The sequence below is a fragment of the Myotis nattereri genome (genome assembly GCF_964212035.1).
Source record: "Myotis nattereri genome assembly, chromosome: 5".
NCBI lineage: Eukaryota > Metazoa > Chordata > Mammalia > Chiroptera > Vespertilionidae > Myotis > Myotis nattereri.
This window is the reverse complement of record NC_138080.1, coordinates 103,708,634-103,735,402: the sequence shown is the minus strand read 5'-3', so window position 1 is coordinate 103,735,402 and position 26,769 is coordinate 103,708,634. Positions and strand designations below refer to the sequence as shown.

Genomic DNA, 26,769 nt, shown 5'->3' with positions numbered 1-26,769 from the left:
TCAGAGATCCCCATGCAACTCCCCCTTTGGGAGATCCAAACATGCAACCTACTTATTCAGGATTTTGTTGTACTTGGCGTGTGAGAACTGCTCCAGCTGCAGGGAATCCTGGGTGATAAAAGCCACCGCCAGATGAAAATAGTTATTCCACAGCTGCAAATGAAAGAGGAGAGAGCCGTCATGGAGAGGGTCTGAAGTGGGAAGGCAGATTCAGTGCTGGGGGATGTGAATAATTTATAAGGATGGCGGAAGACAGAAGCAGAACCAGTTTAATTCTGTGCACTGCAATTTTCTAACTGGCACTGACTCTGAAATTAACATCCCGGCCAAAGCGAGGACAATGGATGGACATCTCCAGGCGCCGACCATGTCCCCTCGTTGACAATAGGACTTGGGCAAGGAGAAGGATTTTAGGGATGCTTTCTATTTTGCTTCATTCTGTGTTTTGTTTTGGGGTTTTGTGGGTACAGATAACTGGCCCCAGCTGGGTGTCTTGGTGAGCTGGCTGCTCTGCCTGTGTATTAGAGGGTGATGAGGGATACGTGTCTCAGGGACCCCCAGCCTCTCTGGAAGTCCTCCCGAAATTAAACAGCCAGCTCCCAGAACCAGCCAGCAACCCACTCTGTCTTAGAATAGTTTGTCTTCTCCTCACTCTTAGTTCAATGTTTTCAAAATGTGGCCCCAGACCAGCAGCATCACCTGGAAACTTGCTAGAAATGCAGATTCCCTGGCCCCACCCAGACCCCCTGAATCAGACCCCCGGACGCTGTGTGTTTATAAGCATTCCGGGTGAGTCTGATGCTCCGTGGATTGCAAGAATCACCAAAGGCCCAGCTTAGATAGAGGCTTGCATGATTTTAACTTTCACATGACCTGTTGGTGACAAATGCAAGGGCTAATACTAGCTCCTGGTGAAACAGAGACAAGCAAGGTTCAGTGCATGGCCTGTGCTCCAGTACCACAGTGACAGAGGCATTGACACAGGCCACAGAACCCGAGAGATGGAGACCCAAACAAAGGCGTTGCTGAGCCTCAGTGAGCCCGTCTGCAAAAGGGGGACCCACTGCAGAGGCCTGCAGTAAAGACCACATGAGATGATGAGTTTAAAGGGCTAGAGTATCAGAAAAGAGCTCAAAAGCACTTGTTAGCCTTATTGACCTTTTCATTATTCTAGTGATTCCTTTGGTACCAAAGCACATAGCACAGCCTGGCTCCTGAGGTACTCAGGGGCAATTATTACAGATGTTAAGGTCCTGCATGGAGCCGGTGGAGGACAGCTTTGCTGGACAAAGCCCACCCACTTTCAGCCTGTGGACACTGCACAGCAAGAGAATGGATGACCGGCTAGAGAAATCACCTGCCATTAAAACCTTCATCCTTAATTCCAAGAAGTTCAGATGCTAAGACTAAGTAAAAGTCACCTCTACCCTTGATAATAGCCATATTGCTGCCCAGAGTGTTGCTTTCAAATGGGCATGTGGTTCAGTTTCAGAAGGAAGCAAGACAACACTCTATTTCTACCACGGCCAGGCCCTTTCCCATGCCCCCTCCTTCCAGTTCTCAATAATGGGTAGCTGTTATTAGTCCCACTTTACAGATGAGGAGACTGAGGCAAAGCTAGGATTTGAACCCAGGCTTTCTGATTGACATCCATGGCTCTCTCTACACACCTTACAGTCAGTAAAAAAATAACATATATTTATTGAATACCAATGTGCCAGATGTTATCATCACATGAGGGTAGGGCAGGGGTCACACAGACTGCAGACCCTGCCCGCATGCTGCTCAGATTCTGTTGAGGGGATGTGCTTTCTTTATTGAAACCTAACTCCCAGAGTTCAAAAGACCAAGCCACTCCCAGGGTGCAATGAGGTGACCTGCTGGGTTATGGCTCCCATAAAATCAACTCTTCACAGACAGGCCCAAGGACCTTTTAAAAGAAGTTGGGTCCTACCACTCCCTTCCTCAAAGTCCTGAAAATGCTTCCTCATAACTCTTAGAAGCAGATCCCATGCCCCGTGTTTCCACAGTAACCCCGCTTATCCAAACTCGTAGTGCAGGTCGGGTCTCCGGGGACGCCTCAGACTGTCTTTCCTCCCGGCACCCCGTGATTTGCAGGTTTTGAATGTGCTGATTTGGTCTGCTGAGCCCGGAGCTCACACTTCCTCCCATTTAAGACCAGGATGTGAAACAGAAAGCCAGGAAAAGGACAACCTGGTCACAGGACGTGGAAAGGGTCATTGGAAGGTGAGAAATTTCTGACGTTAGGGAATTTCATCAGAATAATCAGAAGAGAATAGGAAGCTGATAGATGACAAAGTAAGTTGAGTTGCTGTTGCTTTTGAGAGCAATTCCAGAAATGCCCTCCCCCCAACATATTTGGCAACACGAGACATGTTAGATCCAGTTGTGCCTCTTGCTCCCCTGTCTTCCACCTAACTTAGTCCTTCAGAAATGCTGTCACCCCATTCCTTATCTCCTTTTTGAAAATTGAAGTATAATTCACATATGATAATATTCACTTGTTAAAGTGTATAATTTAGTGGGTTTTAGTATATTCACAAGATAGTACAACTGCCATCTCCATCTAATTTTAGAACATTTTCATCACCCCAAAGAGATACTTCCTACCCACCAGCAGTCACTCCCCTTGCTCCCTCCCCCTCAGGCCTGGAGACCAGGGGCCACTTTCCTTCTCTGCTTAGTCCAACATTTCCTAGATGCGTGACGCTTCACCCAGCCTAATGTTTCCAAGCTTCACCCATGTGGTCACATGTGTCGGTACCTCATTGCTTTTTGTTGCTGAAACTCTTCTGTCATAAGGATGCACCATGTTTTTGTTTTGTTATCTGTCCATCCACTGATGGGCGTTGGGTTGTTTCCACCTCTTGGCTATTATGAATAGCGCAGCTATGAGCATCTACATGTAAGTTTCTGTGTAGAGGTGGGTACGTACTTAGGAGTGGACCTGACTTTCTTCTGCTTTCCTCCTTGAAGATCTTTGTGGATCATGAGACCCTAGATCCAGAGCCTCCTCTTCTTAGTGGATCAGAGAAGGTGCCCTGGGCACCTCACCACAGCCCCTGCCAGAGGGCTCTGTGGGACTGACTTTGGAACTGAGGAAGGTGGCCATGGCCAGTGGCTCTGTGCAAGGCCCTGAGTGGTGAGCAGCGGCCACAGCTAGATGGTGCTTGGCACTCAGGGGGCCTCCTCAGCCCCGAACCTTCCCCGACTTTGCTCCCGAAGGATAGGACCAAGTGCACTGACCTGGCTTTTCGGGCCCCACTCGTTTCCCAGTATTTCTGCCCTCAGCAGACTGCCTTTTTCTAAGGGCTGGTCTGCTCAGGCCCCACGGACTCCTTGGCTTTGCTCACTGTGGTGCTCATACCCACAGCATCGAAGTCCTATTCTTTCTTCAAATCCCGGTTCAAGACCCATTTCCTTCAGGAAGCTTCCCAGATGGCCGAGCACATCTGCGTGCCCAGTCCCTGCTGAACTGAGTAGCACTCGGCGTCTGCAACCACAGAGCAGGGCACTCTGTTCCGCACCTCACTTCCCCTGAGGCGGGTGCACAGGCATCAGTGCCTCAGGGCAAGGGTGTGGGTGCCAGGGCTAGCTCTCACTGGCTGGGTGGTCTCTGCTGTACTGGGCCTTCCTGAGCCTCCTTTTCCTAACCTATGAAATGGGAAGCAGAATGGTAATGACCATAAAGAACTGTTATAAGCGCTGATGAGATAATATGAGCACGAAGGCATCCAGCACAGCCTTGGCGCCTGGCAAAAGCTCAGTGAATGGCATGGTGGCACTGGCGGGGGCACTGACTCAAGAGTATGTATATGTATGGCTCTGCCTTTTCTAACTGAAGGCTCCATAGATACCCAGAGTCCTGCCTTCTACTTATTTGTATCCCTTATGACATATTCAGCACAACAGTTTGAATACAGCTGGGTTCCAGAAAATATGTATTTATTGATCATTGTATTGTTAGAGAAATTCTCCAGTCGTTTCAAAGGGTCTCAGATTTTTCTTTCCTCCTTGCCTCAAGCTGCCTGGTGGCATTTCTACCAAGTACCCATCTCAGCTGGTTCGGAGAAGCCAGAGGGGCTTCTGCAAAACACACGGCTCCCTTTTCCCGGGGGAGGAGATTTTTGATTAGGAATTAAATATTTTGAAATCATAGGACAACAGAAGCATACAGCTGGAATAAATTTAAGGGTTATCTGATCCAAGGCCCTTATTTCACAGATGTAAAATAGTAAAACCCAGCCAAAATCATACTGTAACCTGAATTTAGTTATTTTTAATTGACTCTTAAAAATTATAGAATACACACATCGTAAAAAATTAAATGGTAGAAAACATTAAATAAGATATTTCCATCCTACCATGCTTGGACCTTTGTCTAATTTCCCAGAAGAAAATCTTAACAATTTCCTGGCTACCCTTCCCAAAATCATTTATATATAAATAATGTATGTATGGACATCTTTTCTAATATCTGTGATGCTTTGCTAGTTTCTCATAAATCTCTCTTGCAGATGTTTGCATATTAGCATATTCAGATCTGCTCTGTTCTGGTTTATTGCTGCATGGCGTTCTGTTTAAGGATGTACTTCCATTTTAACCAATTCCTTCCACTGTAGACATTTAGCTTGACTCCACCTTTCCCCCCGTTAGCATCCGAGCTGTAGCTGACATCCTTGTTTCTGCATCTCTGTGCACGAGAGACTAACGCAGCCTCCATGGCTGGAGCTGCGAGTGTGAAGACCCAGGGCCTCTGGTGCTTTTGGTTGCTTTTATCCTGTTTTCACAGATCCTCTCAGGCAACTTCCAGATCCATTGTCACCAGCAAGTTTCCTTACGGCTGGAAACCTCAGTTTCCTCACCTGGAACATGAGGCTAATAGTACCCAAAGGGGGTGGTCACAGGGACTAAATGAGGAAGGCTCTGCCTGGCAAACTCCTACTCAGTCTTGCAATCTCAGTTCAAACATCCCTTCCTGGGAAGCCTCCCCGGGTTGCCCAGGCTAAAGGAGATCCGCCCACCATTCGCCCTCATCACTCCCTGTTCACAGGGTTTAGGAGATATTTTAAGGGGAACTAATTATGTCCTGTCTCCACAGCTGGATGCAAGCACCACGCAGGCAAGAATCTTATCTGTCTATTCACTCTTCTATTTCCAGCGTCTAGGGTTGTGTCTGACCCAGCGTGTGCTCAGGGAACATAGGGTGTCTCCCCCGAAAAATGTATGCACGCACTTGAATAATGATAAGGGCCCTGTGTATCAAAATACATTTCATTTCAAAAGTGAGCTATCAGCTGTTAAAGTTGTGGGGGGACACCTGTGTTTGCTGAACGAGTTCATTAATGAGACCCCTCTGTAGGCATTGTTGTTAAATCCTCCGAGAAACTCCGATTTTGTATTGTTATTCCCCACTTTAGGGAGCAGGGACCCACGGCTGCAGAATGGTGAGGCTGGCATCTGAGCCCACATTCGTCTCACTCCGGCACTTAATTTTTTAACCACTGTTCTCTTCCCTCAGTTTCCTTTACCCTTTACTGTTGGTTAAGGTTTTTCCTGGTTCATCTGGAATTTTATAGCAGAGAGGGCAAGGAGTTTTGTTCCTATAAGATTCTTTCTAATGGCCTTGAATTATTCTTTACCCCAAATTCCAACTGGGAGGGGAAAAGTGCCCGGCACATGGTGCTGCTGAAATGCAATGGGCGCAACTGCCTGGACCATTCTGGGGATACTGTGGACTCTAGGAGTGGCAGTTTCCAGACATGGACTCTGGCTGGACTCTAGCTAGGGACATCAGGCCAGAGACTCTCTGGGGCCCTCAAGCTGAAGCAGGCAGGGCTGAAGAAGCCATCCCAAGCCTGTGACCATCTTTCTGCCTGGTGGAGCTGTCCCTCGTCCCACCGTCCCACCGTAGGCCTCTAGGCAGGCGGTGCTGTGGGCCTCTTCTAGGCTTCGGTGAGTGCTCCCTCTATGTGTGTGCTCCCTCTTGCACTTTTTTTTTTTTTTTTTTTTACCATTACTGGTTACATTTTCATTATAAAGACCAAGCCTGCCTCATTCCTCCTCTAATGGCTGGGAATATCCCAGAAGTTTCATTTCACGGCTTCTCAGTACAGGTTCAAAAATGATCCCAAGGTGGTCCAGTGCCCCAGAGCTAATCCAGAAATGCCTCAAGGCCAAGGCTGGAATTGCCAAACTCGGAGCCAATTAGAGCTTCCCAAGGAGAGAGAGGGATCTTAGTGGCATTCAGACAGGTGCCTAAGGCAGAAGCAATTTTCCTGGGACCAAAGAGCACATCCGAGGTGTAAGCACGGATTCCTGGGCCAATCAGAGTTTCCTACATGGAGGATCCAGTCCTACAGCCAGTTGTCATACAGCTGCCTGTCCTTGGGCCAGCAAGCGCTAACCAGGGCAGACAGTGTTTCTGGAGCTAAACAGAGCTGTCTGGTAGAGGCACAGGCACCTGCTCCTAAGAGACAGTGCAGAGGAGTGAAAGGGCTTGGCTTTACAGAGAGGCCTGACTCCCAGCCACCCCACTGAGTGGTCAGATGACCTTTAACAGAAAAGTCAACCACTTTTCTGAAATTCAGTTTATTCACCAATAAAATGGGTATATCCCAACCTAATGGGGTTATAATGAGCATCAAAATGCCCTAAGTAGGTGCCTAGTAAAAGTTAGTCACCTCTTTCCAAGGCTTGGCTGCTGCTAGAAGATGGATTTCCAGCCTCCTATCGAGACTTCGCAACCCTAGAGGACAAGGCTGTGCTCTGCTTTGCTTTCGAATCCCTCAAAGCAATAGCTTAGACCCATGACTATCAGTCCTACACAAAAAACCCAGTGAGTTTAGTTAGAAATCCTCTCTTGGTCTTCCCTGAGCAGGCAAATGGATGGGAAGGCCAGGGCCCAGCACCCTGAGCAGGGCCTAGAGATGCAAATTATTTTGGCCCCAGCAGAAGACATCATTGCTGTAACTCTCTGGTCTGGTCACCTACAGAGTGGCCCCACAGAGCTTCTTGCCTTTTGCCCTTTGAATCAGAAAACCACCGTTCTGGAAAAGACACTGGGGACCATCTCATTGCACCTGCCCCTCCTCTGGGCAGTGGCTGGCAGGGCCCAGTGATGGATGCTGTTCCTGCCGATATCAAATGCATAATTAATGAAACCAGGAGAAGGAGACGAGGCGTGTTCCAGGCAGGGTACAGAGAACAAATCCGCTCCACAGGAGGTGAGGAGAACATGGGCTGAGCAGGACACAGATAAGGTTGAAAAATGGTCCTGTTCTTGAGTACCTATCAATAAATATCTACGGAAGTCTCGTTAGAAAAAAGAGACATCTCATGGTGTAGTGCTGGCCACTTTCCAGTGCTACAAAATCTTGTGGGGTTGACCGCTCTAGGCAATGTTGTGGTGACCAGAAAGATGCCTCCCTCCAGTCCTGCTTACTGAGAACTGACATATGAGTTCCCAGACCCGACACATTCAGAACCATCATCACCATCACCATCAAAGTGATACCAATGAGCATAATTATAATGAGCAACTATAATAGCTATCATGCTCCTGGCACTGTTTTAAGAACTTTCAGTGACTTAATTCATGTAATCCTCTCCACACACCAATGAGGTAGCTACGATTAGCATCATAATTTGATGCGGAGGCAACTAAGACACAGAGAGGTCAAGTCATTTCCTAAAGTCACACAGCTCACAATCTCAAACGATCCAGGTATGAAACCCCCACTTCTCTGGGCATCTCTTGCATCTCCAGCTAGAGGTAGCAACATGGACTTTTCCACAGGCTTTGAAGAGTTGGCTCTTCTTGCCTGTGTTTTGAGGAGATGTCACTGTGCTAGCCCCAGGGACATGCTCTAAGGGGCTGTGTCTCATGGAGGCCCCAGGTCCTGTCTGAGCACAAGTGACTTCTGGAGGAATCGGGAGTCACATAGATGTACTGAGAGCTTTATATTTCAGTGTCTATGAGTGAATAGAAAAGTAAGAAAACATGATCCATCTTTAGAAGGTGGTGCCCACTCTGACAAATGAAGCAGCACAAGTCTCCTTACCATAAGATCCATTATGCAGTCACATTTACATAAGCTGCTCAGCTATTGACTATTTAATCAGCGGCCTGATTCCAAACCCTGAGCACTTCCCTTCCTGCCACACCCCTCTGAGGCAGCCCCAGAGACATGGCATACCCATGTGTGTACTGGGATGTGTCTGATGAAGCAACCAGCCCAAGAAGCCCACTCAGGTGCCAACTACTCACCTGGAACTCAAAGTTCGTGTGTTCCAGGAACTTCTGGTTCATGATTTCTGCAAACTTGTTGATGGCTCTCAGGAAGACCCTGGAGGAGGAGAGAAGGTCATCAGGCCATCTGAACCCTCTATCTCAGGCAACCCTCCCCTCCCCCAAAGATCCCTCAGAGAGCGTCCTGACCCAAGGGAGAGGTCAGCCGACCCACTCACTACCTGCTCACACTGTAGGCTGGGGGCCATGTTTGCCTTGCAAGAACTCAAAGACCATCTGTTTGACTTCCGTTAGTAAATTTGTACTAGTATTGCCTTTTGTTTAAACTACTACATGCCTAGGGCAGAAAATTCATGCCATCCAGAAAGATAAGGAGAGAAACGGCCCCCTCCCTAAACAAACAGAAACACACCACCGAATCCTATCTATCATCTAAAGTAAACCATCGCTGGTGTTTTGATGAATGCAATCTCAGAGGTCTCCCCAGACTCTATGCACAACTGATATTTTACAGATACCGTTTTGATGAATGGGGTTAAACGATAAATGCTGTTTCACAGCCTGTCTTTTTCACTCAGCAATACATTGTGTGTTCCTTTCATGCCAGTGAACTCAGATATATATCATCCCTTTTAATCACTGAAAAGCATTCCATGGTGTGGCTGTGGCGCCCTTTATTGAATCAGTCATTTGCTGTGGGACCTTCATGTGCTTTCACAGCCTCTTCTGTTCCAAGCAGTGTGTCAATGACCCTCATCTGCACACTTTCACCTCCCATTTCCACACCTCTCCTCCAGTCTTCTCCTCAGAGTGGAAATACTGGCCAAAGGCTATGCACACTTAACGTTTTGATGCCTGTTGTCAAATTGTGTTTCTTCTTTTAAATATTTTTTTTTTTAAAAAAAAAATATATTTTTATTGATTTCAGAGAGGAAGGGAGAGGGAGAGAAAGAGATGGAAACATCAATGATGAGAATCATTGACTGGCCGCCTCCTGCATGCCCACCACTGGGGATGGAGCCCACAACCCAGGCATGTGCCCTTGATCTGAATTGAACCCGGGACCCTTCAGTCCGCAGGCTGACACTCTATCCACTGAGCCAAACCGGCTAGGACAAATTGTGTTTCTTCTTTTCCTCTCCTACCTAGCCCCACTAACTGGTCCTGCAGCCTCCTGCCTCTTGCCCCTTCCACCTCAACAGCTCCTACCAGTCAGCTCCAATCACGCCAATGCCCCACCCCATGGCCCCCGCTGCCCACAGGATAAATCCCAGCTCTTTCTCTCAAAGTCAGTGCCCTCCAGGATTGGACCCCAGCCTTCCTTTCTTCTAGATGCATTTCTCACCATTCCCTTGTGCTTCTGCTTGTTTTCTGAGTTCCCAGCCATGCTCCACCTCTGTATAGAATACCCTCCCCGTCTAATCTCCATGGAGCAGGGTCTGCTGCATCCTGTGTCCCCGAAGGACACTCACTGCCACTTCCTTTCCCAGTATTCATCACGGTCTGGGGTCTGGGTGGTTATTTGTGTGGCTCAGTAATGGGCCTTCTCCGCCGTACTTTCTTTGAAATCAGAGGCTCCCTCCATGAGCTCATCTACGCACCAATCTACATGCCTTTGACTCGCAAACGTCTATACCGTCACCCCTGGCCTCTACCTGGCTCCAGCTTGCACCCCAGGTCTCTGCTCTCTGCTGTCACTTGGATGACTAACAGGCATCTCAAACACACATGTCAAAAACCGACTCTCATTACATGCGCTCTTTCTGTAGTCTTCCATCACAGCTAAGGACAAGCCCGTTCTTCTGATTGCTCAAGGCGGGGCACCCTTAACTGTTCTCTTTCTGTCAGGTCCTACACTTGGCCTGCCAGCAAAATTTCTTAACATTATTTTCAAAATTTGTCCCGAATTTGACTACTGCTCAGGACCCCGCTGTGACTGACCTGACCACGCCACCGTCATTTCTCTGCTGGACCTGTGCGGCCATCTCCCAACTGCTACCTGCCCGGCTCTGGCCAAGTCTCCACTGTGTGTGGACGTGCTTGTAAAATCTTAGTGGCCAGCGGCCAGATCTCACCTGCACTATTGCCTGTAATTCTTGATTGACAGTGGACAACCAACAATTTCTCTGAGGGGCGGCTGATCCAGGGAAAACGCCTATTTGGTCTCCCTGAGACACAGTGGGAAGCGAGGGGAGGAAGTGTTTATTTGAAGGTTACTGCTTTGCATAATGATTGAAACTCCATGCTGCGTAGGAACCTGGGGGAGACTGTGCAGAACCCACCTGCACATAGATGTGTCCCCTCCCAGGGGTGAGGGGGCGGGGCCATGTGTCCATTCATGCCAGCCCCTCACAGATTGAAAGTTGCCCTTATGGATGTTAAGTCCCTAGCACTTCTGGCCTCCCTGCAGGGTGCTGAACACTCTCCTGCAGCCAGAGGAAGCCCAGAGGATGAAAGAAGTAGGGAGCTCTCAGGATGGACAGGAAATGTCTACCAACAGGGCAGGTGTTTTGGACCAAGAGTGTGGGGAGGGCACCTGCAGCAACTGCTGGATCACTTGTTGCTCGTGAGGAACCCTCAGCTAGTGAACACTCAAATGTTTGCTGAACAAAGAAGGCAATGCATCGGGATCACAAGATTTGTACGGACACACATGACTGGATATAATTTCTGGCTTGGCCACTTCCCCTCTGTGTGGGTTTGGGACATGTTCGTGACACCTGTGATGGCTCAGTTTCCTTGCTTGTGAAACAGCAGTACTGTAACCTCGTCCACAGGCCGCTGTGTGGTGAGTGCTGGGCATAGAGCTGCTACATGGCGCCTGGGGAAGCTGTGGCCACTTCAGGACCCTTCGGTCGCTGCCTTCTTCTCCCGCAGGCAGGGACTGACAGCAAAACAAACAGGCAGAGGACAAGGAGCAGGCAGGACCATGCAACGACAGGAGACAACAGTCCCACAAAGTCCGCCATCCTGTCAGGCTGCCAACATGTGACATTTCCTTGGTTCGGCTCTTCTGTCATTTCCTAATATGCCTTCCAAGAAATATCTATATTTTCTCCTTATAGATTAGAATCTGATTCCCCAGAGGGAACTGCATTGAGTGGCTGTCATATTATGTAGAAACCTTTCAGACTCTCTAATACGACACCGACATGAGGAGTTTGACTCGTCCTCGGCAGCAACACAGCTATCAGTAGTTTTGGTGACAGTCATTCGTTTGGTTGCTGTCCTAAACCTGTCCCCAGCTCTCAAAGGCCTGTGCTGATGGTGGGGACTGGTGGCAGATAGGGCCTGGGGGACAGCAAACAAAGTTTTCTCTCTCAGGATTCTTCTGCAGCCGCTCTATGGAAATCAGAGTATCACCTAACTTTGGTTTCCCATGTTTGGGTTTAGAAAAGTCGTTCTTTTTGTCTCCTCCTCCTTCTTCCTCTTGTTCTTCATCTTCCTCCTCCTCCTCCTTTTTTCCTCTTCTTCTTCTTCATCTTTTTCCTCCTCCTCCTCCTCCTCCTCCTCCTCCTCCTCCTCCTCCTCCTCCTCCTCCTCTTATAATTTTACTTAAAGCCTCAGCACTAATATAGTGAAGTGGTTTAGAATGAAAACACATTCAACTCTTTCTGTGACTTTCAACAGTGAACTTGATTTGTTGAAAGCCAAGTTCAGAATCAGTTCTCAGCCCAGCCCCTCCCGCATCTCGGCTGTGATGTGTAGCAGCTCTAAGAGATCAATAACGATCTGAGCCACAGCTGCCAAGGGCGTGCTCTGTGCTCAGTTCTTCGCATGGCTTCTTTCTTTCTTTTTTAATTCTCAAGTGACTTCCTGAGCTGGGCACTGTTTTCGCTGTAGAGATGGGAGTTTAGGTAACTTTCCCAATAAGCCAATCGGTACACCATGGAATCAGGGTTTAAACGAAGGCATACTGCCTCTGGCACCTCACTATTTAACACCAGGCCCTCTGTCCGCAAGGAAATCTCTGTGATTCTGTTCAACCCACGTTGTGCGCTCCCTTCGTTAATAACAGCAGTGATGGGAGTCCCATCGCCACCCTTCACAGACCCTGTGCCAGGTGCTCTGCAGACAATATTTCATTTAGTTCTACAGACGGAGGTAGATGCTATTGTTGCAGCCACTTAACAGAAGAGGAAACGGAGCATCAGAAAGATCCAGTAATCTCCCTACATTCACACAGCCAAGACGCAGCAGAGTGCAGTTCCAGTCTCGGGTTTCTCTTTCTCCAAAGCCTGTGCAATGAACCTGGAAGATGTCCTGGATCCCGGGAGGCAGCCTGCATGGTCTCTGGCACTGGGCGTGCTCCTCACGCCGCCATGCACAGGGCCCTGCACGCTGTGCCCCGGGCAGCCTGCTGCTCTGCCTGCCCGAGCTCGGTGGGCACAGGGCCAATGCGACTCAGGCAGTTTCCCTGTATGGCCAGCAGCCTGTGAGTGATCTTTGGGTACCCAGTGTGGGTACCCAGGCCAGGAGAGCAGTAAATCTGACCTTTTTAGACAGCCCAAAAGCAGGACAATCGGGGAGAGTGCAGGGAACTTGGGCCCTGAGTGGGAGCCAAGAGCAGATGATTCTGTGAGGAAGCAGAAGCCACGTGCAAGGGAAGTCAGCTGCTGGAGCAGGAAGAACTGGCGGAAAGAGGGGCCAGCCCCAAGGTTGGTGCCCTGGAAAGCGCTTGCCAGGAAACCTCACTGCAGCGCTGGGCCTCCTCTTCCTCCTCCTCCTCCTCCTCCTCCTCCTCCTCCTCCTCCTCCTCCTCCTCCTCCCTCTCCCAGGCAGCACAGATCCTTGTGACTGGAGGCCACCAGGAGTCCCAGTGTCTGCTCCTGAGTGTCCCAGGCCCGGTCTTCAGCCTGGACGGAGGGAGGGAAGGTGCACTCAGATGCTCTGGCCTAGAGCTGGCTGCCTGACCTCTGGAACCTCACCTGCCTCTGAGGAGGATGAGCGGGTGTGAAGATGAACGGAGAGGCAGTCTATGAAGCCGATGGCTACTACCTTGGCATATGGGAGTCCCCGAGACAAGCCAGGGGTCGTTGTCCTTAACGACCCGGCACCTTGCCGCTCTGAGGCAGGAGGACCGGAGGCTACAAACACTCAGTGCCAGGGCACGCTCCCCCCAAGTGCCCGGACACTCTGTAATTTAGGATTCCAGTGAGGGACACAGCAGGCTCCGGAACCTGGTGTGCTGTGGCCAGCGCATGTCGGGTCAGGTAGACTGTGCTGGCTAATGAACCACGGAGACCTCCTTCTGGTGACCATGGATTGAGAGGGGTCGGGCCTATAAAAGGAGGGGGCACATAAACTAATGTGTGTAGGAGAAGGGAAGTGGGCACCTGTGACTTATCAGCCGACTGATGGAGCCTGCACAGGACTGCTGGGCAGTGCCCTACTTAACTGCCTACAGCCAACTCCCGGGGCCCTACTACGGGCCCATTATGTGCTTGAGATGATGTGAGACCTTGAAATACGTCACTGATAAAGGTAGACAAGACCCACCCAGATGTGCCTCTTCTGTGAAATATTTTCGGGGAGAAACCAAGATGGCGGCATAGATAAACACCGGGAAATAGTTGCCTTCCCACAACAATTGAAAATTATCCCAAAGGACGGAGCAAACATCGTCCAGAACAACAGGAAGGCTGGCTGAGTGTAATTTCTACAACTAGAAGACAAGAAAAGCACGCTGAGAGCCAGAGGAGCTGCGGAGGCTGAGTGCAGAGGTACGGGGGCGGCTCGCACGCGCGGAAAGGGGGTGGCACCTGAGGACGCGGCTGTCTTTTTGAATCACAAGCTCCCGACTGCTCTGAACTCCGGTTCCTGGAAGTCTCTGGGGACCCAGGTCTCATACGGGGAGAGGCGACTCTGTCAGGCGGCAGCGGGCGAACTTGAGGGCGGATTTCCCTCAGAGGTGCTTGCAGCCGTTACCGGGACACTGAGACGCGCGACTCCGGGCGCGGAGAATCAGCCATAGCGTCTTTCTACGCCCCTTTGACTCCCTGAGACTCCGCCCCACCCAGGCTGCGGCAGAGGCTTTTGCATGTGAATGTACCTAACTATAGCCCAGCCAAGCAGACCCGGAACTTCCAAGAGAAGGCCCAAGGCCCCGCAGCGGCTTGCATTGCTTCACAGCTGAGCCTCTTCGTGGCCCGGCTGTGAGGCCTCAGGCAGGGGCTGAATTAGCACCTCCTTGGATCCAGGAGCCACTGTACCCAGTGGTCAGAGGGGGACCATTCTCCCACTTCAGACACAGCTGCTTCCCACAGCCAATTGGCCTGGAGGTCAATTCCTCCCAGTGATCCTACAACAACCAAGGCACCAAGAGTGCACCAAGAGTGTCCACCCCGGGTAACTGGGGAGGCTGAGCCACTGGGCCCTACAGGACACCTGGCGCGCAGGGCCACTCTATCAACACAGGGAAGCAGCCAAAATGCGGAGACAAAGAAACAGGTCACAATTGGCAGAAACGGAGGAAAGCAAATGACTGGATATAGAGTTCAAGGCCACGTTTATAAGGTTTGTCAAGAATTTTATGGAAACCGCCGATAAATTTAATGAATCCCTCAAGGAGTATAGTGAGACCATGGAGGTCATGAAAAAGGACCAACTAGAAATTAAGCATACACTGACTGAAATAAAGAATAATTTACAGAGATCCAACAGCAGACAAGAGGATCCCAAGAATCAAGTCAAAGATTTGAAATGCAAAGAAACAAAAAATACCCAACTGAAAAAGAAAAAAGAAAAGAGATTCAAAAAATACGAAGATAGTGTAAGGAACCTCTGGGACAACTTCAAGCGTACCAACATCAGAATTATAGGGGTACCAGAAGGAGAGAGAGGGCAAGATATTGAAAACCTTTTCGAAGAAATAATGACAGAAAACTTCCCCCACCTGGTGAAAGAAACGGACTTACAAGTCCAGGAAGCGCAGAGAACCCCAAACAAAAGGAATCCAAAGAGGACCACACCAAGACACATCATAATTAAAATGCCAAGAGCAAAAGATAAAGAGAGAATCTTAAAAGCAGCAAGAGAAAGACAGTCAGTTACCTACAAGGGAGTACCCATCCGACTGTCAGCTGATTTCTCAACAGAAACCATGCAGGCCAGAAGAGAGTGGCAAGAAATATTCAAAGAGATGAATAGCAAGAACCTGCAACCAAGATTACTTTATCCAGCAAAGCTATCATTCAGAATGGAAGGTCAGATAAAGAGCTTCACGGATAAGAAAAAGCTAAAGGAGTTCATCACCACCAAACCAGCATTATATGAAATGCTGAAAGGTATTCTTTAAGAAGAGGAAGAAGAAAAAGGAACTCTTACCATTTGCCACAGCATCGATGGAACTGGAGAGCGGATAAATACCACAAGATCTCACTTATTTGTGGAATATAATGAACAACATAAACTGATGAACAAGGACTGATCCAGAGACGGAGAGGCTTTGATTGGACTGTCGGGCCTTGGAGGGAAGGTAGGGGAGGGTGGGGGCAAGGGGGAAAGATCAACCAAAGGACTTATATGCAAGCATATAGGCCTAACCAATGGACACGGACAACGGGGAGGTGAGGGGATGAGCGGGGGGAGGGGGGGTAGAGGGTACACATATGTAATATCTTAATCAATAAAAAATATTAAAAAAAAAAAGAAAGAAATATTTTCGGTATCCTCAGACCACAGGAATGTGAAAAGTAAAAATAACAGCTAACACTTATGAGATGCTTGCTATGTGTCAAACACTGTACTGAATACTTTATATGTATTATTTCCTTTCATTTTGGTCCCCATAAAAGTCCTCTGTGATGGGTACTATTATTAGCCCCATTTAAGAGTGAGAAAAGCTGAGTCATCATGATTAAGTAATTCTTCCCAAGATCACATAACTATTAAATGGTGGAGTCAGGCCTTGAACCCTGTCAGTCTACAATCCTATCCTATCTTCTCTGGTTGTTCTCTGTGCTCTGGGTGCTTACAGTGACTGCAGCACTTGGTCACTGTTCTCGGGGCATATCACTGTCTCACCAACTACTCTGCAAGTCCCTCCCTCCTGGGACCAAAGTATAAATGGGTCTCTCCCCTCCCTAGACCCCTGGATGTCAGGACATTCGATGACTATGTGTGGATGATTCCCTTTAGAGCAACTCTAGGGATGTGTATAAATCCTCAAGCCTCCTCAAAATGCTAGACTTCCCAACTGAGGTGCCGACGGAAGAGGAGAAAGGAGGTTCCTAGGCAGAATTTTTTTAATTGACAATATTATAAAGAATTCAGTCGTTTAAAAATTAAACATGTCCCATAAATCAGATCTTTCTGAATGCTGCCTCTTACCAAAATGAAAAATGCTCTAACAGGCGGCCGTTCTCGCAGTAGACATGTGACTATGTCTGCATACACAAACAGCGCACAGCCATGGGATCTCAGATCTGAAAAGTGCCATTCCCCGCCATTCCCCAACAAGCAGATACATTCTGTATGACTGATGCATATATAGATCATAAGTGGTAATAGAGAAGTTATAAAAACAGGTACCTTATAACAAATACACATGAAAGGCAGGAAGGGAGGGAGGAAATTGCAATGTACAGACTGACCGACACATGAAGTTTGCCTTGGCTGCATGAATGAATGGAGCTTTGGCTGCCATTATTTTTGAAAATGGTGCCCTGGGGAATAGTGATCTGGTGCATGATTTTTGTTTGTTTGTTCAGTTTACATTGAACTTTTTCACTAACTAGTTGCATGACCTTGGGCAGTTCACCTTTCTGGGCCTCTTTCAGCTATCTGGGCCAATAAATACTAGTATACAGCTGGCGCGAGTGTGCAGTGCACGCGATGATCCCAGCCTCACTATTTTACAGGATACAGCAGGAGAGATGAAGAGCATGGGCTCCTTTTGCGTGGCTTCTCTGTTTCTTATTAGCAGTGTAACACTGAGTCACTCACTCATCTCTTCCATGCCTCAGTTTCCTCAGAGGTAAAGTGTGGATAACAGTTCTACAACACAAAGTTGCTGTGAAGATGAAATAAGCTAATACATGTAATGTATTCATGCCAGTGGTGGATCTAGGTGCTCAATACCTGTTCGCTATTAGAACATTTGACACAAAAAGCAAAACCAGTGATAATATGTCCAGTGTCCCATTACTGTAGGGGATCACTGTGGCCCGAAGATGCAGGAATGCTACTAACTAACCTATGAGCCTGCAAGGACAATAGCATCTTTTCTGGTTGACGTTAGGCACACGCTTCTCTAGCCCAAGGCTGCCTTTGCTTCTGCACCTGGAGATGCCAGCGCTTCCCTTTGGTGGGTTCCTCCGAGGTTCCAGCACGGTACCAAAGAGATTCCAAGAGATTAAGTGACTTCCCAAGAAAGAGAAGGTGGCAGAGCTAAGACCTTGGACACTCAGGCTGTGTTTCTGAAATATAAATACTTAGCTGATCCTTAAGAAACACAAATATTTATATTTTGGAGACAATCCCACTTTCACAGATCCCTTAGAAGATTAATTCTAATTTTATAGGCATCAAGAAGCAAGGATTACTATATAGCTCTGGAGGCCTGTCCCCCCAAAAGACTAGAGCCCACAGTGAGCTGGGATTTCCGGAGGGAACATTTCTCCAAAGCTCTTCCCCCAGTTTCCTCCAGGATGAGAGAAGACAACTCAGAAGCGGGGGGTGGCCTGCCCAGCAGGGAATGTCTCTGCATTGCTTCGCCTGTCCATCCTCCATTCCTCCTTCTCATAACAACGCCCAGATTTTCCTTGGAGGACAATTTCCCCTACCTCCCCCTTTGCTCTTGGTCTTTGTGCTTTGGGTAGAACTAACTATAGCCTCCCTCCACCCGCCCCCACCCAGTTCCAAAGGTGGGTCACATGAATAGCATTTTTCACATGCATATGAAGTGGGAATCACAGTACAGTGGGGGGAAGGTCTCTAATAGGGGTAGGTATGGAAATACAGAGAGGGAACACATTGTCTTATCACAAGGGAGTCCTAAAAGGGTACACAAAGGAGAAATGACATGGTCAAGAATTTGAAGGGTGCTTTCATGCTGAGTTTGGTCCAGAAGGGAGGAGAGTCATAGTTTATGCAAAGTCATAGATGGATGAAACAGTAGATAACGGTGAATAGTGGAAAGTATCTGAAGTGTAGGATGAGTCATAGATGACTCACCCAGGTGCTTCATGCAATTTGGCAAAACCCCAAGACATTACTGACCAGCTGGCAGACAGCAAAGGGATTCACACACAGTTTAGGAGCTGGCTGCCACCAAAACATAAGATGACTGCACGTTGGCATAAGGCAGACGAGCTACATATTTTGCTGAGCTCAGTTCACGGTTAAAGCGAGTCTCTGTGTTGAAAAATTATTCAGACTTTCAGTGTGGTGACAGCAGGGCATTAAACCAGGCATGGCAGGGGACCCTTTAGGGTAGAGAGGCCTGTGCAACTGTATAGTCTGCATGCCCAGAAAGCTGGCCCTGACATAGGGCCAGGAAGGGACCTGCCTCTGATTCATGATGTGGCCTGGACCTAATTTCCACCAATATTTTAGTCATTGCAAAGCCAGCCTCCCACCTACGTGATACAAACAGGAGAATCAGGACAAGGTTAGCCCAGACTGAGGATTCTGACATTTTGTTGCTGGGCTGATTTTCCTCTCCTACCATAAGCTGGGATACACCGACAGATACTTCTTTTGTCCTTGATTAACCTCTCCTCCCTTCCTCCAGTCCCCAAAGCTGGCCCCAGGAGCACTGTGGGCAGGTGTGTTTATCAAGTCACATGGCTAGGCACCTAGGCATCCAGGTAGAGGGAAGGCAGCTTTTCAGAGGACAGAAAAGGAAGGGACAGAGGCCAGCTGGGACTGGAGTCAGCTCTTAGGCTCACATGAGATAGAAAGTCTCAGACTGTATCCAACGACAAAACTATTCATGCATAGAAATGTTCATAGTCTTCCCTCTTTGCCTCCCACTAAAGAGAGCTCTGCTTTTGCCTCTTCCGTTTCCCCTTCTTCCACCCTCTCTGGATATTTCTGTCCTTGCAGTCAATTCTTGGCTTCTGAGATACAGAAAGAGGATAATCGGCAGAGAGAGACAAAGCTTCTAGTGAGTGTAGAGAAAAGAGCTTTCCATCGGAAGAACCTAAAACAGATATAAGACAGCAAAGGTAATCAAGAGAGAATGGGACGGGGAGGGGGGGAGCAGGGGCGGGGCAGAGAAGCCAAGAAGACCCAGTTTTAAAGAAGTTTGTGAGTAGGAATTGAGAATAAGGTTCTGAGCGAGACTTGGGTAAATCATGAAATCTAAGAAATATCAGAAGACCAGAGAAAGGGAATATTGTAAAGTATTGAGTGCTATGATTTGAATTTCATTTGGTGGAAATAATATTACTTGAGAGAAAGCATTAAAGACTGAAATTGTGTGTAATTACTTTTATCTAATGTTGAGTTGGGCCATGTGGGATCCGAGTCACACTTGAGCTATATTGGTATTTTATGAGATGTTAATAGGTATTATATATACACACAGAGACAGATATATATATATATATATATATATATACCAGATGGTTCCATGGGCAAAGAAAACTGTGAAATGCTATATCCTAAATCCTCAACTAGAGGATCATATTAGCATATTAAAGGCTCTGAGAAGTCTTGCAGCACAGAAATTCCTTCAAAGCTGTTTAATCCAATATTCCCTACACTTATTTTACCACATGTCACATAATGTATTTTATTATTTTGAAAAAAAACTAAAGTAATATAATTTTAATAAGGCTGACCTTAAGCTCTCCTGTCCCAAGAATTTAGGGAAGGCGTCACAGACAAAGTATGATATTTTAATTGGCTTTTGAGCCCTGGCCAGGTAGCTCAGTTGGTTAGAGCATCATCTCAATATGCCTGGGTTGCAGGCTCGAACTCTAGACAGGGCACATACAAGAATCCACTGATGAATGCATAAATAAGTGGGACAGCACATCAATGTTTCTCTCTCAAATCAATAATAAGTAAAAAATTAAATTAAATCATTGGTATTTGAAAAATGGAGAAGGTGGGGGAGTAGCCAGGTCAGCATATAAAGAGGCATGAGGAACAAAAAAATTAAGAAACACACCAACTTCAAGATTGGTGAGGAGTTTCCCAGGGATTGAAAGTAGAAAGAGAAGAGCTGGGACACTTTGACTTCCTTTCACCAGGGAGACAGTATCCTGCCTTATCTCCGCCAGCGTCCTTCAGAGTGACTGCGGGTGCTGGGGCCGCGAGGAGGCCGGGTGGCTCACCTGTTCTGAACCATGCTCATGGCCATCCAGTCTGAGGGATACACGTTCTTCCCAATGAGGTCCTTGAACATGATGAATGTCTCCATCAAGAAGTCCTGAAATAGTAAAAAAAAAAAAAATCACATCTGTCATCTTGTTTTGTAGGGACAGACTCAGAGTGCCCAGGTCTTCCTGGCTGTTGATATTTTTTCTTTAGAATCGTTGGTGGGGCAGAAAGGGAAAGGGCGTAACCTTCCATTAGATAAATCCAATGAAGTCCACAGCAGTGGGTTTTTAAATGGGAGCTTGAAGTCGGTTACCGAGAGTCTGTTTCACAAATACAAGTGGAACAGGAACACGAAATGTGATAACGCTCTCAAAACAAAGCACCATTAATTCTGTCTCTGGGAGTAAAGACATAAGTGCCTTCACTGCTGTAGCAATTTTATAATCATCTTCCCAAATATGTATCTGAGAAGGAAATGATCTACACTCTATGAAAGCATCGCAGGCCATTGAGCAAACAAACTATTATTAAAATAAACACTGAATTAGCAGCACTGTAAACACAGCTAATTCATGTGTCACAGACACGAGCCCGGGCGATTAGGGGAAGTGGGGCAGGGACCTCTTCCTCTCCTTCGCAGAGGTTCTGAGTGGACCGCAGCACCTCCCACTGGGTTATGCAGTTGACCAGACTTGCTCTCCATGTGTGGGGAACACAAGTGCAAGGCAAATGCACGGAGCGGGGATCAGGGCCACTGCCGGGGGGGCCTCCTGATCTGCAGGGAGGAAGTCATGCAGCCTTCACCTGTGCGCTTCAGGGAAGATCTCAGACCCTGGACACCCGGCCGGAGCTTTCCTTGCGCCAGTGGTTTTCATACGATTTTAACAGCAGAATTTTTTGTTCAGAGAAAATCTTACCTGGAACCTGATATATAAACTAGATAAAAGTAGAAGAGCTGTGGTTGCAATGTGTGTGTGTGTGTGTGTGTGTGTGTGTGTGTGTGTATGGGAGAGGTAGTGGGGCTGGGAGGAATGTCATTCGAAAACCACTGCTTCATAGTAAATTGCAAAATTCTGGAAATAAGATTGGTTCCTTTCCAGCAATCTTTGCTTCTCGGGGAAATTACCGCAGTGCATTAAGCCCCGGATTTGGCCTCGGCAGCGTGGGGACAGCCTTCGCCCAGAGGGTCCCCGTGACAATGGCGTGAGCACCAGAAGACGCTTTGCACAGAGCCTGTTCACTAAGTGCCCAATGATGATAATGATGATGGCGAGCACTGCTATTCATCCTGCTGTCACCTGAATAGGTGTGGATACCCTCACAGACACACCCCCGCCCTGTGGGAATGGAGAAGGCCTGGGAAAGTGAGCAGTCACACCTATGTCGTGCTGTCGTGAGGGTTATATAAGGAAGTGTGTGTGTTCAATAAGTCACTCCCTTTCCCACCTTCCTTCCCATCCTTCCTTCCATTTGGGGGTCAAAAATTATGAATCTGGTCTTTTTATTTTCATGTCCCAAGACAGAGAACTTGAGGGAGGGGAAAACTTATGTTTTTAAGCTTTACTTTTGTTTCATATCCAGAAGGAGGTTCCATTTCTTGCCCATCCCCCTCCAATAAGGAGAATCTCTCCCCCAGATAAATGAAAGGGTAGCAATTGGCTTCCTACTGATTCCCTTTCTATGGGGCATTCTCTGAGGCTTGTCCAATGCTGGTGCCTTTGGTCTCTCCAAGGAGAGTGGAAAGTGAGCTCCCAGGGCAGAACCCCTGAATATGGCCGTAGGGAGGCGATGGCAAAGGTGACCACGCTGAGGGCGAAGGGCCTGCTGTGCCCTGGGACAGCCGGGCTGGGCTCCCTGTTGATGAAGTCATCCTGGAGCCAGTGAGTGCAGAGAGGCCAGAAGAAGAGAGCGGTTCAGAGGCCACCTTCCTCCATGCGTTTATTGTCATAATGTCATATTCGCTGTCTGTTCCTGAGCACTTAGCATCTCAGAGCTGCTGTGTTCTCATTGAACCAGCTTCCAACCCTGTGACATAAATGATATTATCTCCACTTTACAGATAGGGAGACTAAAGCCGAAGAGAGGTTAACCGCCCGTGGTCACACAGCTAACTGGGACAAATCCTGGGTTCGAGCCCAGGACCATGCAATTCAAACATGCATGCCGGTAAGCCCCCAAATTCATTAACAAATGTTTGTTGATGAATCATGACTTGACATTCAGGTCTCATCTCTGATGTGGGCATGTTCCAGAGGATGTGTACCAGCCTGAAGGGGAGTGAGAATAGCAAACCACGCAGTCCCATTTGTAAACTTGGACACACACTTTCTCAAGGTCCACAGTGGAGCCCTTCTTGTCCCAAACTCCTGAGAACCGAGTGTGACATGTCTCCCTCACACCGCCCGCCCTGCCCCCAGCATCCTATAGACTTACCACGAGCTCGGAGCTGGAGTGGAAGGTCTCAATGTAAAAGGAGTAGTGCTGGTCACCCATCTGGTGTAAGATTGCTGTCATACACGCCACAAAGTGACTCTGCAAGAAACAAAGAAAAGTGTCGTGAAATAATGGCGAGGAAACTGTGAGGTTCACGTTCATTTCTTTGACTTCAGATATCCCAACTATCCCAGGCAAGTATAAAAATGCCCCCAGGATCCTAGCCAGTTTGGCTCAGTGGATTGAGCGTCAGCCTGAGGACTGAAGGGTCCCGGGTTCGATTCCGGTCAAGGGCACATGCCCAGGTTGTGGGCTCAGTCCCCAGTGGGGGGTGTGCAGGAGGCAGGCGATCAATGATTCTTTCTCATTGATGTTTCTATCTCTTTCCCTCTCCCTTCCTCTCTGAAATCAATAAAAATAATTTTTATAAAAATATGCCCCTCAGGGATGAAGAATGCATCCTTACCAGATCATCATATGAAATTCTCTGTGAGGAAATGCCTCTTTATGGCTCAATCATCAGCTCATTCATCCAAAAAGCATTTACTGAGCACCTAGTATGTGATGGGACTGGAATAGGAGCTCCAGATAGAATACAAGGTCCAATCTTTACCTCTCCAGCTGCTTGGGCATTGGGGACAGAGCACTGTGCTGGCATCAGGAGATCTAGCCCATATCAAGATCCTAGAGACAGTTTGATTTTCTTGTAAATAATTGCACATGTCTAAGCCCCATTTTTTTTTACCTGTAAAGTGGGATAATAATCCACCTATGTCTACCCCGAGAGGTGCACAGAAGAATCAAATGGCCGATAGCACCTTGAATGCCCTGCAGTTCTCCATGGACCACCATGAGCGAGCCTCTGGGAGGCCGGCAGCCATCAGGACCAGCACTTGTCAAGGGCCATGGAGGATGAAAGAAATGAGAAGACGTGGTTCTTGTTTCCCAGGAGCTTGTGAACTCGTTGGGAAAGTAAGAGTAACTAACATCCATGAGGGGACGTGTACAGGACCCTCGATCAGAAAGCAAACCCTGCAACAGAGGGATCAGACAAGAGGGGAACCCATGCAAGGACTGGAGACCAGGTGGGTCTGGAAGGACCTGTGGGCTCCGAGGAGCAGGAGGCATATCCTTTCAGGCAGCGGAGTCCATGTCTCACCCTTTCCTGCCTCTTCCCTCCCAGACCCTATGAGTCTGTATCACTGTGTGTATCCTGCTAGGTCTCCTGTCTGTAGGCAGCATTTAGGGAGATCTGCTCTGGAAACGTGGGAAAGGAAGTACTGTCTACAAACCCACTGTGGGGTGGGGTGGGGTGGGCCACTGGAGACTACCTCCTACGAGGTTCCAGTGGGACTGCTCTCTGAGCCACAGAAGCCCCACGAGGCGCGGGCAAGAACAGGGCTGCGGAAGGTGGTCAGCTTGGAGAGGCATGGATGTCTCCAGGGAGCCCCTCTGTTAAGGGTGCTACACACCAGAGGGGTGGGCCTGGAGGTACCATGCTTGAACCAGGAAAGCAGGTCTGGTATCACAAATTCTGCCTTAGTTAAAACAACAACAAATCACACAAACACACCCCAAAACAAAAAGACCCCCAACTTTTTCCTTTGTTGAAAATATATAACAAATATGAAGTAAAAGTGTTCTCCCAGATGACCGATGTGCAGTGTCGTTGGTGGTGGAAGAATAGCTCCGATGTCCCAGGAAGCGCCTTCCGTGTCCCTCCACAGGAAGTCTTTTGGGAATCGAATGTCCCTCAAGTTCACATTCCCTAAAGTAGCTCCCAAAGATGGGGACTCTCATTTGCTTTCTGGTTCTTTCCAACTAGGATGTTGGTGGGGGCAGCGGGGGGTTGGGGGGCGTTGCTTTCCCCATCAGCAAGGCCAGCTATGCAATTAGTGGGGCTCAGACGATATGAAAATGCAGAGTCCTTGTTAAAAATTATTCAGAATTTCAAGACAACCACAGGGCCCTCCGAGCACCAGGCCAGGTCTGCTAGTGACCACACACACACACACACACACACGCACACACACACACACGGATGCTCAGAAAGCATGCAAGCTGCAGACAGTGCAAGGCTGGACTCTCAGGGGCAGCAGCGTGGGCGCTGTGTCTGGTGATGGGGACCCCAGCCTCTGCACCGGGCGACCGCCTTGGCCATCCAGGCCGCCTTGGTGAGCCTCTCTCCAGCTTCGGCCCCCAGGGACGGGGTGAGTTTGTGCCATTGTCAGTCCCTTTCAAACCAGACAGAGCACCATCACTGCTAACTTAACCAGGTCCCACTAAAACCAGGACGCGGGCTTTGTTACTGTGCATCTCTCTGGACAGGCTGCATGCAGGAAAGGAGGAATCTTAGAGTTTGGGAGGTGGAGTGTGTATGCGTGTGTGTAAGAGAGAGAGAGAGAGAGAGAGAGAGAGAGAGAGAGACAGAGGAGGGAAAGAGCACACACACTATTTCCTACTCCCTCCAATCTCCTGTCTCCCTTCCTCAAAGAATTCAGCCTGTGGCCACTAGAGGTCTTTTCTTTCACATGGTAGCAGCCCAGCAGTTTGTTCGGCTTTTTATTTATTCCTACGTGAGCAGACCCACTACACTTCTTGCATCTAAACAGTGGAAATTACAACATGAAGGACTTATTATTCCTTCTCGTGGAGTAAGTCCGCTGCTGGCCAGAGCCTGGCTCGCTGTGCAAGGCGCGGGAGGACCTCCCCTGCAGGTAACCACTGCTTCAAGGTAAGAGGCTGGCCAGGCTTTCTTCTCTGTGATGGATGATCCCGTGAGAGAAAATGCGATCGTCTCTTGGACAATAGTTTACTTTTAAAGCTTTGGCGTAAAGGAGCCCTGGGGTTGGGCGGTGTGTGTGTGTGTGTGTGTGTGTGTGTGTGTGTGTGTGTGTGTGGTGGGAAATCCACCATTGTGAGAGCCGCAGGCTGCCCCGAATGCACAGGCACGGGAATGCTTGTCATTCCCAAAGGCTTGATTTGAATGTGAAGGGGGCAAAAAGGCGAAAAACAAACCTCCGCGCTCAAGTTCACTGGCATTACCTTGAAAGGGCTGCATTGTCTGAAGCCTTGTTTAGAGAAACTTCCATGCTTCCTTTTAGAAAAACATCGAGAGGGGGAGGGGGACGGGTCCCCACCTAGAGAGAGTGGCCGGTTCATGAAAGAAACCATTATCTTTGTGTAAGGACCGGCTAGGGGTGTTCCAGCTCGCCCACCCGTCAGCATTACTTTTGCCAGCGTGTCCCTTCCTTCGTTGTAACGGCCACGGAGAAACGCCGGCTGAGTGCCTCTCAGTAGTGCGGGAGACTGAAGTTTGGACAAGTTACCTGCATTTGGCTGTTAGTGAGAAATGACAGCGTTTCACTTCCCACGGGGAGCGCCCCTGTTTCTACCACGGTGTGGAGCCCACCTTAGAGCCACACCTGTCAGACATCCCACCAGGGTGACTGGCTGATCTGTGAAATGGCTGGAGACGCCAGCCGCAGGTTCATATTTTGAAAGGGCTCCTCCAGTCATTTAAATTAAAAAAAACAAAAAAACAAAATCAAAACCAGAAAACCGCTGTCACGCAGACAGAATGATGGTTTTGCACTAGGCTCCTCTGCCGTGTCCCCCAGATCAGCAGTGTCCTGGGCATGTAAATCCACCTTTTCGCTTCCTGCCCCCTTCCCTTCCTACAAGTTTGAGATCCCCTGCATCCACCATGTTTTAAATGTTTAGAAAGAGAGAGGGGAATTGGGGGTGGGGGTGATGGTCAGACTGCATCTGCCTCGGCAACTCAGATACTC

General features: G+C 48.5%; 2 protein-coding genes across 3 annotated transcripts in view; one reads left to right on the top strand and one right to left on the bottom strand.

Moving 5' to 3' along the window:
- The window catches only part of DOCK2 (dedicator of cytokinesis 2), a 374,023-nt gene that overhangs the window by 64,454 nt on the left and 282,800 nt on the right, over positions 1 to 26,769 (bottom strand). For both annotated transcript variants that reach the window (XM_081091711.1, XM_081091712.1), the window contains exons 28-31: positions 22,979 to 23,077; positions 20,560 to 20,654; positions 8,291 to 8,369; positions 53 to 153 (exon numbers count right to left, since the gene is read on the bottom strand). In XM_081091711.1, the coding sequence (XP_080947837.1) occupies positions 53 to 153; positions 8,291 to 8,369; positions 20,560 to 20,654; positions 22,979 to 23,077 (374 nt within the window). The remainder of the gene's footprint in view (positions 1 to 52; positions 154 to 8,290; positions 8,370 to 20,559; positions 20,655 to 22,978; positions 23,078 to 26,769) is intronic.
- The window catches only part of INSYN2B (inhibitory synaptic factor family member 2B), a 98,896-nt gene continuing 97,636 nt past the window's right edge, over positions 25,510 to 26,769 (top strand). Inside the window, exon 1 of the mRNA XM_081091713.1 lies at positions 25,510 to 25,712. The gene's annotated coding sequence lies outside the window, so the exon portion shown is untranslated. The remainder of the gene's footprint in view (positions 25,713 to 26,769) is intronic.